At 42.4% G+C, this 19,823-nt stretch overlaps 1 protein-coding gene across 8 annotated transcripts in view; it reads left to right on the top strand.

The window, feature by feature from the left end:
* The window catches only part of SLC4A5 (solute carrier family 4 member 5), a 116,046-nt gene that overhangs the window by 27,524 nt on the left and 68,699 nt on the right, over positions 1 to 19,823 (top strand). For 6 of the 8 annotated variants that reach the window (XM_053200788.1, XM_053200786.1, XM_053200790.1 and 3 more), the window contains 2 exons: positions 3,292 to 3,372; positions 9,795 to 9,986. In XM_053200788.1, the coding sequence (XP_053056763.1) occupies positions 3,292 to 3,372; positions 9,795 to 9,986 (273 nt within the window). Of the gene's footprint in view, positions 1 to 3,291; positions 3,373 to 9,794; positions 9,987 to 17,694; positions 18,331 to 19,823 lie in introns of those variants that run through there. The other 2 variants (XM_053200791.1, XM_053200793.1) reach the window with 2 other exon arrangements.

The following is a 19,823-nucleotide window of genomic DNA, read 5'->3' as shown; positions in this document are numbered from 1 at the left end:
ACTCTTTATTCTTGATAGAATCTCGGTACCCTCTCAAAACAGTGAAACACACCCAGATGATTGTTCCAGGCTTTTCTTGCACAGCCTGTGCAGAGCCTGGTCTAAGATGAACCCATTGCTCTCTGGACTGCTACACAGCTTCTTCCTGGGGCCTCCTGTGCCCATCTTTTGTGGTGGATCCCATTTTCTATATGCCATACTCCTTTCCTAGGTGCTCCTCCATCTTGCTGGAGTTCTTCCTTCAATTGCTTCCTGAAAAGTGCATAAGAAGCAAAATTTTAAGACATTTCTTGTCTAAACATGCCCCTTTTCTACCTTCACATTGGATATTTTGGTTAGGACTGGAATACTACTAACTTTTTTCTCACTTTTGGAGGCATAACTCCATTGTCTAATAGCTTCCACCATGTCTGATGCCAGTTCTCATGTCGAATTCTTTGTAGGTTGGCTTGTTTTCTTCTTCCAGAAGGTTTTAAAGGTCTTCTTTTTATATGTGATATTCTTACACTTCACAGTGATGTGACTTGGAGTCGATTTTGTTTTAAATTCCTTTTTCTGGGCTCTCAGCAATTTCTTTCAGCCAGGAAATTCAAATCCCATGTCATTTCCTTGATAATTTCCCCTCTATTATTTTTTCTTACCTCTCTTTTGAGAACTTGATATTAGATACCTGGACTGATCCTCTGATTTCCTTGTCTTTTTCCTATTACTTAAAAAATTATTTGTATTTGTGTTCTATTATCTCACATATTTCTTTCACCTTTATGTTCCAACTCTTTCACTGAAAATTTTCTTCTAGCGTATCTTTAATTTTGAAGAGTTCTTTCTTATTCTTTAAAAGTTCCAGGTTTATAGCATTCTACTTTTCTTTTTGTCATGGACACAGTGTCTTTTCTAGTCTACTTGAAGATGTGAATTGTATGCTTTTTAAATACTTCTTTGGCTGTCTACTTTGCTCCTGTTTCCTTGGACTTCCTCTTTTTCTGTTTGTTTTGGTCTCTGTCATTCTGGTGATTCTTGGCTGGCCATCATTCTGGAGTGGAGCTACCAAGCAGCTGTTTGACAAGCTGGAATTATTGAATGATAAACCCAAGATGGTGAGCCCTCACCATTTGTTAGAGATCCCCAAAATGTCAGGATCTGTAAGTCCTCCAGTCTCCCACCTGGAGGGTGTAAGTTTCATTAGTGTTCTAGGGGCCAACTAGGCAGAGGACTGAGTGGCTAACTACCTTTGCTTAAATCGTGTCCCCATGCCTCAATGCCCTTAGTTATCCAAAGGCCTTCAGGTTTAACCCCTCCATATTCTGGAATGGGGTAGGGGGTGGTGAGGGGGAGACATCTAGGAAACTCCTAGGAGAGAGAGATCTGAGTGTTTAACTGACTCCTTATGAAGATTTACAACCAACTCTCCTGCTTTTAGTCCTACCTTGTATCCTGGTCTTCAGATGTTTATACTGCCTCTGATTTCCTTTTTTTCTACTTTTGAGAACCATTTTGTATCAGTTAGAGACTATCTAATCCTTGAAGATTCAGATAAAACATTTTTTAAAAACTATCTGATCCTGGTATTTTATTTTTCTTTTCACTATAGAGAAAATTTCAGACATAACAAAAATAGAAAAAAATGATGATCCTTTTGTACCTATAATCCAGCTTCAATAATTATTCATGGGATATGGGAAAGGCTGTCTGTAATGCCTTTCCCATAAACATTTCGGTTAATGGTTATTGGTTAATCAAGGTTTTCTAATTATTTTAAAGTCAATTTTGATCATTTCTATTATTTTTCTAGTAAAATATCCATTTATCAGCCTTGTGGCTAAGAGATTATTTTTTTAAGTTTATTTATTTTGAGAAAGAGAGAGGGAGCACACACATGAGCAGGGGAGGGGCAGAGAGTGAGAGAGAAAATCTCAAAAAGGCTCCTTGCTGTTAGCACAGAGCCCCATATGGGGCTTGAACTCATGAACTGTGAGTTCATGACTTGAGCCAAAATCAAGAGTTGGTCACTTAACCAACTGAGCCGCCTAGGAATCCCATGGCTAAGAGATTTAATTCCAGAAAAAGATTGTCTGGGTTTGAATATCTGTTCCTCTGTTTCGGCAGTCAATTAAGCTCTCTGTGCCTCAGTTTTCTCATCTGTAAAATGGGAATAATAATGTTACTTATCTCCGGGGTGCCTGGGTGGCTCAGTTGTTCAAGCGTCTTGATTTCAAGTGACTCTTGATTTCAGCTCAGGTCATGATCTCATGGTTTGTGAGATCTAGCCCCACGTTGGGCTCTGCACTGACAGTGCCCAGCCTGCTTGGGATTCTCTCTCTCTCTCAAAATAAATAAATAAACTTTAAAAAATAATGTTACTTACAAGATTGTTGAGAAGACTCAATGAAGTCATGCATGCAGTCATAAATGCAAAGCATTTAAAACAGTTCCTGACATACTGAAATGTTAATTATTATTATTATCAAAGTTAAAATGTATTGGCATAAAGTTTTTCATGACATTCACTTTTAATTTTTAAATTCTGCACTATATTTTTAGTTATATCTCTTTTTCATTCCTAATATTGTTTACTTACGAATTTATCTTCATGATTAGTTTTATATAATTTGCCTATTTTAATAGTCTTTTGAAATAATTGCCTTTGGACTTATTAGCCATCTCTAATCTTGTTTTCTATTTCATTATTTTTTTGGTTTTATATTTATATTTTTCTACTTTCTTTGGGTTTTCTCTTTATTTTCCCTTAGGTTCTTTAGTTGAATGCTTATCACATTTCTTTTCCTTGTATTTTCCTCCCTGCCTCCATCACTCCTTTTTCTTTCTCTTCTCTCCTTCCTTCTTTGTTTCCTCTAAGTATGTTGCACCCTGTAAGTTTTAATATTTAGTAGTTGTAATTGTGAGTTCTAAATATCTAATAATTTCCATTGTGGTTTCCTATTAAACCCATGATTATAAATTACTTTTAGTTTCCAAGCTTAGATGTGTATATATATGTATGTATGTGTGTGTGTGTGTGTGTGTGTGTGTGTATATGTATATGTATATATTCTTACTGTAGAAGTATGATACAGATTCTTTGAAATTTACTAAGGCTTTCCCTGTGACCTAGCATATGTGCTCTCTTTAAATGTTCCATTTGTACTTGAAAAAGAGGTGTGTTCTCTATTTGTTAGAGATAGATATTTGAGCTTTTTCAATTTGTTTATGAATGGACTTGACCATTTCTCCTTGAAATCCTACCTTTTTGTGTCATACATTTTGAGGCTGTGTTCATCTTTTACTTTATAGTTATGAAGGTGGAAGAAGAGAAGGCTGGGGTAGGGAAGCTGGACCCTACTAACTACAGGAGGAGATGTCAGGATCAGGAAGGTAAGGTCACCTTGAGAACTTGATGCAAATCCTAGGAGGTCTGACAATTTCTTTATCCTTATAACACCCCTCCAGCAGGGGAATCTAGAGAGCTGGTTCCTTTCCCTTACCCACCCACGGTGTCTTCTCTGGATCTAATGGGACCAACCTTCACTTTGTCTTAAAGGGACCATATGGTCAGACTGAACACTGGAGACTGGCACTTTGTTTCTATGGATTAGGGCACAGCACCCCTGACACAAAATTAAACTTACCTAATTTTACAAGATGTACAAACCATACAAGATGCCAGTATTTCATAGATTCTAAAAATGGCAGCTCAGTTAAAACCAGTGCAAGAGGATGTTGAGTGGGGCTATCTGTTGTTCTAAAATGCTGACTCAAAGACCCTTACTTCCTACACTCTACAGAAAAGCAACCACAGGGCTTATGAAGAGGCAACCAGACAGGCTACTGCCCCACCACTGTTCCGGCCCCACTTGGAGGGAAACGCTAATCTCACTGTCTAGCTGGATGCTTTGTTGAGCTTCAGAATGTGTAGAGCGATTCTGGGACTGTAGATAGAGAAGAATGCAGCTGAAGAGTTCCTAGGAGAACTTGGCATTGTCCTGAGCCAAACTGCAAGGTGTTCACAGTCAGCGGAGAGGTTCTCCATTGTGAAGGAGGGAGCTTGGGGGAGGGCTAACTATTCTCTACAGTTCACCAGCTACACAGCCACACTCTGACGATTATGATAAGAGCCAGGAAGAAATGGGACAAGTTAGATCCAGGACAGAAAGTAAAATATCTTCCTGACAGCCATCTCCCCTGATTTCTTTAATAAGTATATTCTTCATGTGTATAGCCCTAACCATTTTCATAATCATTTTCCCATGTCATCCCATTCTATCTTCTCAAAAACCTTGCCCAGACACTAGAGAAAGGATTTTATTCCCACATTACAGGTGAGGATAATGAGTCCTAGAGAGGCAGATATCTATGGTCATAGAGCAAGTATAGAACAAGCCAGGGAGCACCCAGGGAAGCTGACTCTTGGGCAGAGGCCTTTCTGGTATACCAGCCGTTCCTGGTCTCAAGGGTGGAGAATAGGAACTCATCTGCTAAGCCCTTAGAGTAAAACTACTTACCTCTAAATTTTGGTGTCTATGGCTTACTCAAATTACAGATTGCTTAAGAAATGTAGAATAGAGCAAGAGAAATCACACCATGCTAGAGGGAGAAGAGAGAAGAAAGGAGGAGCACCATTCATTCTGACACTGATCCACTAGAAAGCAAGGCTATACTTCATAATAATCTCCACCTCACATTCCTGGGTACAGCCAAGAAAGACTGGAGGTTCAGAAGAGTGAGCAGTGAAGTGAGCTGGGGCAGGAGTCGGGCTCTAAATAGATTTAGACACTGAAATCCAGTTAACCTCATTTTCCTGTGCCTAGGAATGACTCATAGAGTCTTTTCACCAGGGTAGACACTCAACATATCTCTAAAAGGCTTAGATATACTTCTCCAAGATTCAGCTTGATGTGGTTTCTATGTGATAGCTTCAGCCATTGAATACCCAGACCTTTGTATCTGCATTTCAGGAGTTTGAGCCAAGAGACAGGCCTCCCTTCCAAGGAAAATAAAATCAAGTTAATGCAAATCTTGATGTAAGAACACAAATTCTAATTTCCTATTCTGCAGTAGCTTTCAACTCTCAGTTGCCATCCTTGGGCTTCAAAAATATAGTAGTCCCCTTACCTGTGATTTCACTTTCTTCAGTTTCAGTTATCAGTAGTCAAGCATGGTCTGGAAGCAGATGATTCTCTTTCTGACACATCATCAGGTCAATAGTAGCTATATCACAATGCCTATGTCATTCATGTTACTTCATCTCATCATGTAAGCATTTTATCACCTCACATCATCACAAGAAGAAAGGTGAATACGTACAATGAGATATCTTGAGAGAGAGAGAGAGAGACCATATTCACAACACTTTAATTATAAAATTTTGTTACAATTATTCTATTCTCTAATTTATTTGTTAATTTCTTACTGTGTCTAATTTATAAATTAAACTTTATCATAGGTATGTATGTGTAGGAAAAAACATGGTATATATATAGAGTTCAGTGCTATCTGCAGTTTCAGGCATCCACTGGGGATCTTAGAACATATCCCCTGTGGATAAGGTGGATCCACTGTAATTATAATAGTTTTTTTTTTTTTTTTTTGGCCAGCCTGCTCTTTGGAAAATTGTCACCAGGGAATTCCAGACTCAAACTTGTCCTAAACCAGTGGTTCTCGAACATTTTTGCTACCGTTCACATAGGAAGAGAAAAAGATCTTCCCACTCATTTATCCCACCCATTCTCATTTCTCTTCAAAAAGAAGAAAAAAGAGAACAAAGTGTAAAGGCCCAAAAGAGAAAAGTAGCTTTAGAACTCAGGGAGGGGAGAGATGAATAAGTGAAGTACAGGGAATTTTTAGGATGGTGAAACTATGCTGTATGATACTGTAATGGTAGATGCCCATCATTATGCATTTGTCAAAACTCATAAAACTATATAACACTAAGAGTGAGCCTTATTGTAAACTATAGACTATAGTTAATCATAGTGTATCAATAGTGGTTTATTAATTGTAACAAATGTGCCACACTAATGCAAATTGTTCATAATAGGGGAATCTATTCATAGCAATAAATGCCTACATTAAGAAAAAAGAAAGAGCCCAAGTAAACAACCTAACTTTATACCTTAAGGAACTAGAAAAAGAAAAACAAACTAAGCCCAAAGTTAGTGGAGGGAGGATATAACAAAGATCAGAACAGAAATAGGTAAAATAGAGACTAAAAAGACAATAGAAATGATCAATGAAACTAAGAACTGGTTTTTGAAATGATAAAATAAGCAAATCTGTAGCTAAACTTACTAAGGGAGGAAAAAAAGAGAAAACTCTAATAAATGAAATTAGAAATGAAAGAAAACACATTACAACTGAAAACAGATATAAAAAATCAGAAGAGACTACTATGAACAATTATATGCCAATAATTTGGACAACTTAGAAGAAATAGATAAATCCCTAAAGATACAACTTACCAAAACTGAATAATGAAGAAACAGAAAACCTGAATAGACCAATTACTAGCAAGGAGTTTGAATCAGTAATCAAAAACCTCCCAACAAACAAAAATTCAGGAACAGATGGCTTCACTGGTGAATTGTGTCAAACATTTAAATAAGAATTAATACTAATCCTTCTCAAACTCTTCCAAAAAATAGAAGAGAGGAGAACACTCTTTTTTTACAATGTTTGTTTTTGAGAGAGAGAGAGAGAGAGAGAGAGAGAGAGAGGGAGAGAGAGAGAGAGCGAGCAGGGAAGGGGCAAAGAGAAAGGGAGACACAGAGCCTGAAATAGGCTCCAGGCTCTGAGCTGTCAGCACACAGCCTGATACAGGGCTCGAACCCATGAACCACAAGATCATGACCTGAGCTGATGTTGGATGCTTAACTGACTGAGCCACCCAGGCACCCCCAGAAGGGAACACTTTCAAATTCATTTTATGATGCTAGCATTACCCTAATACCAAAACTATGACACTACAAGAAAAGAAAATTACATGCCAATATCTCTGATGAACATAGGTGCAAAAATCCTCAACAAAATATTGGGAAACCAAATTCAACAATACATTAAAAGGATCCTACACCATGATCAAGTAGGATTTATTTCAGGAATACAAGGATGGTTCAACATCTACAGATCAATCAATGTGATATACCCACTAACAAAATGAAGGATAAAAATCGTAAGATTATCTCAATAGATGTAGAAGATATATTTAACAAAATCCAACATCCATTCATTATCAAAAATCTCAACAAACTGAGTATAGAGGGAATGTACCTCAACATAACAAAGTCCATATATGACAAGCCTACAGCTATCATACTCAACAATGAAAAGCTGAAAGCTTTTCCTCTAAGATCAGGGACAAGGTCAAGATGCCCACTCTTGCACTTTTATTCAATATTGTACTGGAAGTCTTAGCCAGAGCAATTAGTCAAGAAAAAGAAATAAAAGGCATTCAAATCAGAAAGGAAGAAGTAAAACCATCTCTACTTGCAGATGACATGATATTATATATAGAAAACCCCAAAGACTCCACCAAAAAACTGTTAGAACTAAAAAACAATTTCAGTAAATTTGCAGGATACAAAACAAATATACAAAAATAAATACATATATATATTTCTATATATGAATAATGAACTATCAAAAAGAGAAATTAAGAAAACAATTCTATTTACATTTGCAACAAAAAGAATAAAATACATAGGAATAAATAAACTTAACAAGGGAGGGAAAAGACTTGTACACTGAAAATTTTAATACCTTGGTCAAAGAAATTGAAGAAGACACAAATAAATGGAAAGATATTCCATGCTCATGGATTGTACAAATTAATATTGTTAAAGTGTCTGTGTTACCCAAAGCAGTCTACAGATTCAATGCAATCCCTATCAAAATTCCAATGGTATTTTACACAGAAATAGAATAAATAGTTCTTAAATTTGTATGGAACCATGAAAGACCCTGAATAGCCAACAGTGACCTTGCAAAAGAACAAAGCTGGAGGCATCATGCTTCCTGATTCAGAAGATATTACAAAGCTATAGTAATCAAGACAGTATAGTATTGGCATAAAAGCAGACACATAGATCAATGGAAAAGAATAGAAAACCCAGATATACACACACACACTCGTAAGTTCAATTAATTTATGACAAAGGAGCCCAGAATATACAATGGGGAAAGGATAGTCTTTCTGATGAGAAAACGGGACAGCCACATGCATAAGAATAAGACTGGATCTGGGCACCTGGGTGGCTCAGTCGGTTAAGTGTCCAACTCTTGATTTTGGCTGAGGTCATGATCTCACGGTTCGTGAGTTTGAGCCCCACATCAGGCTCTGTGCTGATGGTGTGGAGCCTGCTTCGGATTCTCTATCTCCCTCTCTCTTTTTCTCTGCCCCTCTCCTGCTCTCATGTTCTCTCTCTCTCTCTCTCTCTCTCTCTCTCTCAAAATAAATAAATAAAGCTTTAAAAAAAAGAATAAAACTGGATCTCTATTTTACATCACATACACACACACACACCTTAAAATGGATAAAAGACTGATGTAAGACCTGAAACCATAGAACTCCTAGAAGAACACATAGGGGGGTAGCGTTTTGGCATCAGTCTTGGCAGTGACAGAGAAAGACAAATACTATACGATCTCATTCCTATGTGAGAACCAAACTCATAGAAACAGAGAACAGATTAGTGGTTGCCAGAGGCAGGAGTTTGGGAGGGGACAAAATGGGTGAAAGTGGTCAAAGGTACAAACTTCCACCATAGGATAAACAAGTTCTGGAGATGGAATGTACAGCATGGTAACTATAGTTAGCAATCTGTTTGTATATTTGGAAGTTGCCAAGAGAGTGATTCTAAAATTTCTCATCAGAAGAAAAAGAATGAAACTATATAAGATGATGGATGTTAACTAGACTTATTGTGGTAGTAATTTTGCAATATATACATGTACCAAATCAGTATATTGTACACTTTACACTTGAACAGTGTTATAGGTCAATTATACCTCCATAAAAAAATAATAGGGGAAACTGTTGTGGAGTGGGGGTAGGGCAGAGATAAGATGGAAGTCTAAGTACTTATGTATTATCTGCTCAATTATTCTGTAACTATACAACTACATCTATTGATTATTTTAAAAGCTGTTGACCAATTCAACAACACTGATGAAAAACTGATAACAGAATATCCATCCTGAGAGCTGAGAGAATTCCAACTGCTCTTGTGTGAACAGACCTAGTGGGGGCTTTACACAGCAAACAGCCTTCTTAGTGGAATTCCAAATTAAAGTTCTTGGTAATTCTAGTTTTTGAAAATTCTGGTATATAAAACCAGCTTTGAGAAATCCATAATAACTCACTTTTCTGATAAGCAGTTTATGTAGTTTTTGGTTATTAGTAATAAATGGTCCTTGATGGAAATATATACAGCTTTCCCAAAGAGGGGATCGGTATTTTGGACTAAATCTGTGGCTCACTGAGGGACTGTCTCCTGGGCCATGTGTCATAAGGCCTATGTGGTTACTGCCATTCTGGACAAGCAAGAACAGAGTGATGGGAGTTCTGCTCATTCTAACAAGAGTTCCAACTATAGCACCAAGGGTCTTGTTTCCAGCAACTGCTGAGTTGTTCAGAAATGGGATTCTGTCAAACCCAAGACTCAGGGCAGGGCCCTGTCCAGGAATCCCATGTCTTCCATTTTGCTTTGGTGGCCCTAGCTCTTTGTAACTAGAGGTTGTTAAAGGGAAATGCCCATTTTCAGTAACTCTTGCCTCCCCTGTCTTTTGTGCTTTGCCCACAGACTGCCGTTCCATCCACATTGGGCTTTCGGTCCCCAGTTACCCTCAAAGGAAAAGAGATCAGCAAGGACGTCTTTCAGGACTGCAGAAGGTCTGCTGGGGCCTGCAGCCAGACAAGCCACAGCAGGAACTGACTGGCACAGGGAGCAGGGGAAGCAGCCGGGATGGCAATATGGATCGTGTCATCAGGACCCGTGAGTTCTTGAGGGGCGTGTTCAGGGGAGCCATCGGGTGAGTGCAGCGGCTTGGGTGGCGGGATGGATAAAGTCAGAAGATTCTCTGCAGACTAATGATGCCCCAAGGCTGTTAGCACCTGCTGCCCTGCTGCCACTGCAGACCAACCTCCCTGCTCAGAGGCACCTTTAGTCAGGCTGAGCTCCATCTCTCTCTGGTGACTCTGAGACTTCTGCTCTGATCCCCCCCAAGTTGGTTTCATGGGTTAATTCTCAGAATCATTTTCCTCAATTCCAAATTCCTGGAGGCCACACAGCCATGGCATGACTAACCTAACCACAAACATGACTGTTTGGCATGAAGCACTGTGCTCAGTAAACTGAATTACCTCTTCCCTTTCCTCACCTGAGCTTGATGGAATGGTCGAGAATTGTCTAGGCACCTGAGCGGTAGCTTGCAGACCCCTGGGAAGCTCTCTCCCAGGTCAGCAAATCCCCTGAGGCCTTCCTCTGCTGCTGCAGAAATCAGCTCTGGACTGATTAAAAATCAGTATTTTTGGGGCGCCTGGGTGGCTCAGTCGGTTAGGCGTCCAACTTCAGCTCAGGTCACGATCTCACGGTCCGTGAGTTCTAGCCCCGCGTCGGGCTCTGGGCTGATGGCTCAGAGCCTGGAGCCTGCTTCTGATTCTGTGTCTCCCTCTCTCTCTGCCCCTCCCCCATTCATGCTCTGTCTCTCTCTGTCCCAAAAATAAATAAACGTTAAAAAAAAATTTTTTTTAAATAAAAATAAAAATCAGTATTTTGTTCCTCCCCATGGAAAGAAAAATATCAATCTTAAGAGGAGTGAAGAGTCTGGAATCCTTAGAGCACAGCTGTGATGTTTTATTCTTTTGAGACTTTACTGTTTCTAGGGACATGATTTCACCCCAACGTATCCTAAACCTGCCCAACAAATAGCATCTCATTGGGCTCTATTATATATTTCCACTGTCTTGAGCAAGGCAAAATGAGTTATTTTACTATCTAAACCTTCAAAGGAATGTCAGAGGCAGTAATAGTGTTTCAGCGTCCCTGTAGGAAAAGATCTGACATTCATGCTCCCAAAGGCCAACTGAGCCACCCCCAACCTTGCAGCTGCCCTGAACAACTGCTCTCATTGCACCAAGTCTACTAAGGCCCATGGCTTTTCCAGATTAAATGTGTCTATGTGGCAGATGGGTTAATGGAAGTCCTTTGGGGCTGTCTAGCATAAGAGATGAGCTCTGATTAAAACATGCATATGCACACATACACACAATACACATGCACATGCGTGTGCACATGTATCTGCCCAGAGGGTAGGAACATCAGGGACCCAGAGGAGAGCAAGCCTGTTGGGAAGATCTCCAACTCCCCATGTTGGATCTAGATGGGGCATTCTCCTCTAACCCTACCACCTTCCCCACATTTAGGGATGAGGTTCCCCTTTGAAAATCAAATTTTCTGGGTCTCTCCTGAGTTATGGAAGAAATATATAACATGGTAGGTTATTGTGGTGGGTAAGTAAATGTGGTAGGCATTTAATATATATTAGTTTAGTTAATACACATTAGCCCAATTTAAGAGCAAGGAACCCAAGTCTTTTTCCTCTACTAGTGGATATTGGTTTGGTTTTGCTGTCCTCACTGGTACCAAGAACTTCTGAAATCCTTCTGGTGGGAGGGGTGTGAAAAGTTATTCTTATACTTACCTGATACAAGTTCTTATACTTGCCTGATATTAAATAACTTTGGGGCCACTAAAAGATCAAAACCACCCCAGATGATCAGGAAAGGAGAGCTAGGCTGTTTTCCAGTGGGGCATTTGAGCCTTATATTGTTCCAAAGCCTTAGGACCAAGGACATATTTCATTTGGTCTTCTATTCTCATTTCCAGTGAGGAAGGAACAAGGGTTGGGACAGAACACATATTTGTCTCTAAAGCATCTTCTCCATGAACACTTCATGAGACAGTTTTTCCAACATAGGTGCAAAGACAGTTGGGGTTCTTTTAGAGTTTGCGGCTTTAAAATTTAGGGCTAGCATCCTTGCCTTTGTGTACTTACAAATTTGTGCCTTGGAAGGATACATCTTGGAAAGAGGTGGGGGAAAGGAAGAAGGAAAAAGAAAGAAAGATGATCATTCTAGCCCTTAAATGCCCCATTTGGGGTGGGGAGCAGGTAGGAAAGCAAGTTAAAATTTATTTCCCAAAGGAAGTCTGGGGCATCTGGCTGGCTCAGTCAGTAGAGGAATGCTTGATCTTGGGGTTGTGAGTTCAAGCCCCATATTGGGTGGCACAGAGATTACTTAAAAAAAAAAAAAAACAACGGGCACCTGGGTGGTTCAGTCGGTTGAGTGTCCAACTTTGGCTCAGGTCATGATCTTGCGGTCCATGAGTTCGAGCCCTGCGTCGGGCTCTGTGCTGATAGCTCAGAGCCTGGAGCCTGCTCCAAATTCTGTTTCTCCCTCTCTCTCTCTTCTCCTCCCCCACTCATGCTCGCGCGCGCTCTCTCTCTCTCTCTCTCAAAAATAAATAAACATTAAAAAAAAAACTCCTCCCAAAAGAAGCCTATATTTTCTCTCTCTTCTTGTCCTTTGGCACCTTAAAACCTGGATCTCCTAGAATTATCAACATATGCAGCATTCCCTCCCCAGCCATGAGAGCTATTCTAAAAACAAACAAAAAAATCCTATTAGAAGAGAATCCTTAGTTATTGGCATTAGGACCTTGAGGGGAAATTAGGATTGAGCATCCAAGTTTGCAAGTGAACCAGTGAAAGTCTTAACAAATGGAAAGTGTCACCTTTTGGGATGAGCACTGGGTGTTGTATGGAAACCAATTTGACAATAAACTTCATATATTGAAAAAAAATAAATCCAAGTTAATTAAAAAAAAAATAAATAAATGGAAAGTGTTCATAAACTATACATTAACCAGATTTACCCTATTCTTTGAGAATTAGCTAAAGTGGAATCTAGCCTCGCTGGCCTCATCCAGGGGAAGGTCCATGTCTTTCCCCAAATTTCTGTGCCTTCCCAGGGGCTGCCAGTCTCACTGTCTGGCTCCAAGTCCCTCCATAGTGGGCTCATCTCACTATGTTTCACTGCCTATACCTGTTCTCTGACTTCACCTCTAGGCCTTCTCAGGCATGGAGTTCAGACCTTCTTTGGTTTTCCCCAAATTGGTTATGCATGACATATATGTGAGTAGAAGGCTTTGCTGAAGGTTCAGAACCAAGTTTAACATTGCAGAGATACATACCTCTGGTGACTGGAAGTTTTCCAGTGCACATTTTTCTGTGCAGTTCCAGCCTCCTATCACATATTTTGGGGGCTCCTGCCCACCCTTGTCCCCTCCTGAGTCCCCTCATATGTTCTTGCTTTCAGTGTTGAGCCCCGTCCTCACATACATGCTCAGTCCCCTCCTTTTTAGTTACGTCAATTTTTCTTCCTGCCCCTCCTTGGCTCAGGGCCCATTTTTGCACAGCCGAGGCCACATAATGGGTTGAACTAAACACAAAGACCATCTCCTCTAAGTCTAGCCCTTCAACATCCTTGAAAACCTGAAGGAGGCTTTGACATTTCCTTCTCCCCCTACTCCCACCCAGGGTCCTCTGCAGGCCATGTCAAGACTGTGTGTGTGAATCAGGCCCCCACACCCCTGTTGGCTTAGACAGGAGAAGCAGTAACTGTCTAATTTGATTTTAAATAACAGTTTCCTCACTTTACTGCATTTATAGTCACCAAAACAAAACAATAAAATCCATATGCTAATTGAAGACTACTGGGGACATTTCATATACCTTACATTATAAATCATGGATATGGTACAATCAATTACCCTTTACTATTTTGGCTCCCCTTAAATGTCAGAATCTCTTCCTCTGGGGCTCCAGTGAGATAAGTGTCATTGCTCTCTTTTCTCTGCAGCATACTGAGGATGACGCCCTTCCTGGGGAAGGCGGAGGGATCTCTTATTTGGATTTGGTTGAATCTCCCCCTTGCCCAACACACCAAGATCTGCCAAGCCTTGGTTCCACCCACTAGCATGTAGGGGAGCCAGCAGTGCCCTGGCCAGGCTCTGCCAGTCCTCTGACACAGCTCTTCACTTGGCCAGGGCCAGGGCCAAGGTTTCTTTTCCTTGGCCTTCCTTCTTTTCTTGCCTTTGGCCTGCTCTGCCATTGCTTTACTCCCCTCTTTTACTGATTCCTGTTCTTTCTTATTCTAACTATTCTTACTACAGTGACCCAACATTCTTTATAACTCTTACACTTGGAGTTTTTAAGAAGGTACAAAGAAGAAAATCTCCAACCCTAGAATTCCGTATAAGGGGCACTCATGGTTAAGAAGGTAATTTGATCATATGTATTAGAAATCTACTTGAGCTGGCTTGGGCAAGGAGGCAGTGTGTGTGTGTGTGTGTGTGTGTGTGTGTGTGTACACACACGTGTTATTACAAAACCAAAGAAGTTTTTCACAGTCCCAAAGCAGAATAAACAGCCAGGCTCAATGGGTAGACATAGCACCTCTCAGTCCCCTCTCTGGGACTGATGGCCCCTGCCCCTGCTTCTCCTGTGGGTCTGCTCCATTCCCTTCTCTCTGTAGCCCTTTCTGCATCTCTGTGCCCTTTTATCTTAGTTTACATGCTCTCTTTTCCAGAGACCATCAGGAAAGGCCCCAGCTATCTTAGAGACCCAATTCAAAATTTCCAGGCTTGGCTCAGATGTCCAATGATTAACTGTAGCCAAGGGGCACAGGTCATACATTCCATAAACACAGCTGCCAGAGGACATCCTTTTGGGTATGGACTGGGCTGACATCCCTAACACTACCATGATAAGAGGAATCCCTATAAACACTAAAGGGGGCAGATTCGCTTCCTCTTCTTAGAGAACACATTTGGAGTTTTAGGACAGCTTCCTAGAAAAAGAATTTTGCTGTCTATGAAGTTAGGATTGGGGGGCTTTTACATCACCTCTCAAGACCCACCTCACACAATTGCAGGAATGACTTTAGAACCCTAGATCAGTCTCCCAGTCCCCAATATTCAGTTGCCTTGAGCTACCCAAAGTCTCCACCCAGCTCCACCCCTAACAGCATTTCCTTGTCCTTAGCTCCTTTCTTGCCAAGCCTAATCCCAGATGATACGCTCATGAGTGCTAATTAGTGAATTCATTCACCCAGCAAATATTTATTGAGTGCCCATGCTGTGTGAGCCCTGTACTGGGGACCAGCAGCATGATGCAAGCAAGACTCCGATCTTGCAAAGTTGGCCATCTAGAGATTCATGTGGAACTCAAGACAGAGGGAGAGAACCTCTGAAAGGGCTCATCCAGGACCCCAGCCCCAGGATCAAATCCTCATCCTGACTTCCTGACTGCCTAATTGCCTTCCGGGTCTTTACTAGTTGTTGAAGACTGGCTTGTTTGTAGTATACTAGATCATTTTGTGCTTTACTCATCCAATAACTGGACAGTCCCCACCCAGTAAAAGCACAATTCTGCTTGCTTCTTTTAATGTGCTTCCTGAAGCTTGTTCCTGCTGGGTTATGTTTCTCCCAGCAACTGCTGGGGGAGTCATATCGTGGGTCGTCGCTATGTGACTCTCCCTGTGTGCTATCAACCACAGGGGCTATTACCTGTGGCATTTCTCATTATGTGGATTAACTTCTGATGTGCTGCACGCACGTGGGGCCCACAGTGCATTAGAGCCACCCTGATCCAGGAGCCCAGCGTGTGGTGGGCTAAACCTTCTGTGGGCAGGAGGGAGGGGCAGAGAGAGTGGAAGGCCCTCGGGGTGGAGGGCAGGGAGGCAGCATGGGAGCAACATGAGCATTTAGAGGCTGAAAAGGATTGAGCCCTTGGAATGTTTAAAAGGGCCAGGCTGATGACTGGTAACAAGGGAGAAATGTGTCAGACCTGCTGGCAACAACAACAATAGCAATATCATTTATTGGGTGACTGGTGTATACCAAGCACTGTGCCAACCACATCACACGTATTATCTTCCTGAATGGCTATCACAATCTAGTGAGGTAGGCTTGATTATTCCCACTTAATAGATGGGGAAACTAAGGCTCAGAGAACTTAAATGCTTTGCCAAAATCCTACTGCTAGTAATCAGCAGAGTCAGGTGTTAAACCCAGGTCTAGGCTCTTAAAGCACCACATGGATAAAGAGAATCTTCTGGCATCCTTGACAATCTCTCTTTGGGTGCTTTGGGGTCACCCACAGCCCCTGACCCAGTGTGGCATGGAGTAGCTACCCAGTGGTGCTCAAGAGGAGATGGGCCAACTTCAGCCACAGTGGCTTGTGAGCTGTAGAGCCTGGGACCCTGGGGAGGGGCCCATCTACTCACTGTCCTGTCCTGCTGAGAAGCCCAGCATTGCAGAAACTTCTGGATGGTGGTGTTTGCTTGGAGCCCAGTACCTAAACAGACACCCTGACCTTCTGCTGCTGTTTCCTCAGCTTTATTTTTTTAAGTTTTTTTATTTATTTATGAGAGAGAGAGAGACAGAGACAGAGACAGCAAGAGTAGGGGAGGGGCAGAGAAAGAGGGAGACACAGAACCCGAAGGAGGCTCCAGGCTCTGAGCTGTCAGCACAGAGCCCGATGTGGGGCTTGAACTCACAAACCGTGAGATCATGACCTGAGCCAAAGTCGGATGCTTAACCGACTGAGCCACCCAGGCACCCCTGTTTCCTCAGCTTTAAAGTGGGCACCCTCGATCATTGAGCCCCAAGTATGAAAATGTGAGTGGGGCCAGCCATTCCCGGGTGGGCAGTGTAGGGTGGAGGATGTCAGTGGACTTGACTCTCCTCCAGGTTCCCCTAATTTGGGGCCTGATGGGGCCTTTCTGTGGTGTAAACTGGGTCTCAAATTTCTCATCTGTGAAGTGAAGGGCTTAGATTCTTCGACAACAGCTAAGCTCCCTCCTAGCCCTGAGACTTAGAGAATCCAAGGCTCAGCACCCCTTGGAGCAGTAGCCGCCCAGTGACCTCTAATCAACCTTGGCACATTCTAAGTACTCAGTAAGAACTTGTTGAACCGAACCCAGGAGATTAGGAGTTTCTCAGCAGAGCAAAATAATTCCCCAGTGGGGTTCTCCCCACAGCCTCAAGTAACCAGTTCCCACTGTCCATGGGCTCCCAGGAAACATCCACTTAGTGATGGTATTTAGCACTTTGTCCTAGAAGTAGATAAAGAGCTAGAGGATCAGGAGTCTGGGTTAACAGTTGGGGACAGAGGGGGCTCCTGGGTGGCTCAGTCAGTTAAGCATCTGACTCTTGATTTTGTATCAGGTCATGATCTCACAGTTCTTGGGACTGAGCCCCGCATCGCGCTCTGCACTGACAGTTCAGAGCCTGCTTGGGATTCTCTCTCTCTCTCTCTCTCTCTCTCTCTCTCTCTCTCTCTCTCCCTCTCTCTCTCTCTCTCTGCCCTTCCCCTGCTCATGTGAGCTCATCCTCACCCTCTCTCTCTCTCTGAAAATAAATAAATAAACTTAAAAAAAATAATAGCAAAAAAAAGTTGGGGACAGAGAAAAACCAGCTGCGTGGAACATTACTGACCAAGCATGGTTGCTTTGAAACCTGAGACCCCACAACAACCCTCCCTAACCATCCCACCTGGGGGGGGGGGAGGGAGCCACTGCGCAGCTGAGAGAACTCTGTCTTGGCAGCCACTCTCCAGCCGCTCACCTGCAGCCAAGACTTTTAAGGAGGCCCCGGGGAGTCTGAGGGCAAATCCTACCTCTGCCTTTATAAAGGGGCCTGAGGAGAGGTGCTGGGGCTCTCCTGGAGCCCTCATGGGGGAGGCGGGACAGAGGCAGTTCCGCCAGTGTTCTCACAGACCTGCAGCTGTTCCTCCCTGCCCCTGCCACCGTGAAGACCCAGCTGCCTGTTCCAGTCTCTGCGCTGCTGAGCCCCTCTCTCTCCAGTGCACTTGAGGACCCCCCACCCCTCACACTGCTCTCTCACATTCTTCCCTCTCATTCTCTCTCTCTCACACATATTCTCTCTCTCTCACACACACACTTCTCTCATACTGTATCTTTAATTCACCCTCAATATAGTCTTTCTCTCACACTACATCTCTTTTCTCTCCCACATATAGCCTTCTCTCTCTACCACCCGTCTTTCACGCATTCCTTCCCTCTCTCTGTTTCTCTCCCTCTTCTCTCCCTACACTTCCCCTGGTGCATAACTGGAAACAAAGTGAGTTTGTTGTGACCGGTGGGGAAGAGGACGTTTGGAGGCAGTGGCCAGGGAGGCAGCAGCAGAGACAGGCTGGGGCCAGAAGCCGTGCCGACAGCCGGAGACCTCAGTGCTCAGCTCTTCCAGGGAGCAGGTAATGCCCCAGACAGGGCTGGTTCAGGCGTCCTGCTCTCTGCCCTGTCTCATCTCCCTATTGGTTGTTCCATCTCTTTGTCTTCCTATCTGGCCTTTAACGGGAAGGGGATTCCAAACTTAGGGAAGAGTAGGCACAAGGATCCAAGGAGTAAAGGTGCCCTCCTCGTCAGAGAACTGTGTGTGGTGGTTAGGGTCCAGGATATCTGGGATTGGAGGGGGGTGCTGGGGTATCTGGGGTCAAGGGTAACTGGGTTCCAGGGCATCTGGCTGAGAAACATGATAGAACCTAAAAAGACCGGTAAGGGCCAGATCACAAGGGATGTTTTGGGCCAGGTCAGTGACCCTAGGCTCTAGGTAATACAGAGCCATTGAAGGCTTTTCACCCGGAGAGTAACCTGATCAAACCTACATTTTAAAAGAGTTGTTCTAGAACTCTGATTGCTGTGTCCTCTCAGAATCAGTCATAGGCTTCTCCCAGTGTAAAGAAAAAATAAGGTTATTTGTTCAATTGTTAGTTTTCTATAAAACTTTAACCTTTGATGTCTGCTAGCAAGTGTCAGCAATCCATAACCCAATGAAAAGATGATGTTTAAAGTAATAGAAAAATTCAGAAGTAAAATTCATTTAAATGAGGCAGATTGAGCTATATACAGATAAATTAATAATTTCTGCTAAGTAAAATTATTTCTAACTCAAATGCAAAATATTTTATGGTGCTGCTCAAAGAGCACCATGACTCCCAGGAGTGTGTCATGTGAATATGTTTGAAATGTTTTAAAGGCAAACTTGGCTGCCACATAGGGAATAGGGTGGATCAGGCAACCAGAGGCAGTAGTGGCAGCAGGAGGCTTTTGCAGCAATAGGAACGGGAAATAATAAGAACCTGAGCCAAGATGGTGGCAATGGGTAGGAAAAAAGGGAGACAGCTGAAAAATATTTAGGAAGCAAGGGAAAGAAGTTAGTGTCTGATTGGACATGAACAGTGAGACAGAAAGAGGCTTCAAGAATGAGTCCGGTATTTATCTGAACGGCTGGAGAGTTAGGGTTGCTATTATTCAAAACAGAGAATGGCAGGCATAAAGGAGTTGTTTTGAATATATTGAGGTCGACTTGAGGAGGCTGCAGAACTCCCACATGGAATAATCCAGTTGACAGTTGGAAATGTTCAATACAGGCAGGGCCCAGAGACATGGGTGACCTTATCTACAGGGTGACACCATAAAGAACACAAGATGGCCCAAGAAGAGCGTAGAAGGAGAAGAGAGAAGAAGTTTAATGAGAAATCTTGGGGAAGACTAAGATTTAAGTGAGACAGGCAAGAGGGGTCAGGGAAAGATATTAAGGATTCCTTAATATCAAGAAAGTGTTGTTACAAGAGCTAAGAGTAGCATTTCAGTTCAGGGGGAGCAGTCAGCACCACTGATGCCCCAAAGAGATAAGCCAGACCTGTTGGTTTGATTGGTTTTATTACTTTACTCGTTGAGAATAAGA

This window comes from Acinonyx jubatus, chromosome A3, assembly GCF_027475565.1.
Source record: "Acinonyx jubatus isolate Ajub_Pintada_27869175 chromosome A3, VMU_Ajub_asm_v1.0, whole genome shotgun sequence".
Taxonomy (NCBI): Eukaryota; Metazoa; Chordata; class Mammalia; order Carnivora; family Felidae; genus Acinonyx; species Acinonyx jubatus.
The sequence above is the reverse complement of the archived record's forward strand: the minus strand, read 5'-3'. Positions and strand labels throughout refer to the sequence as shown.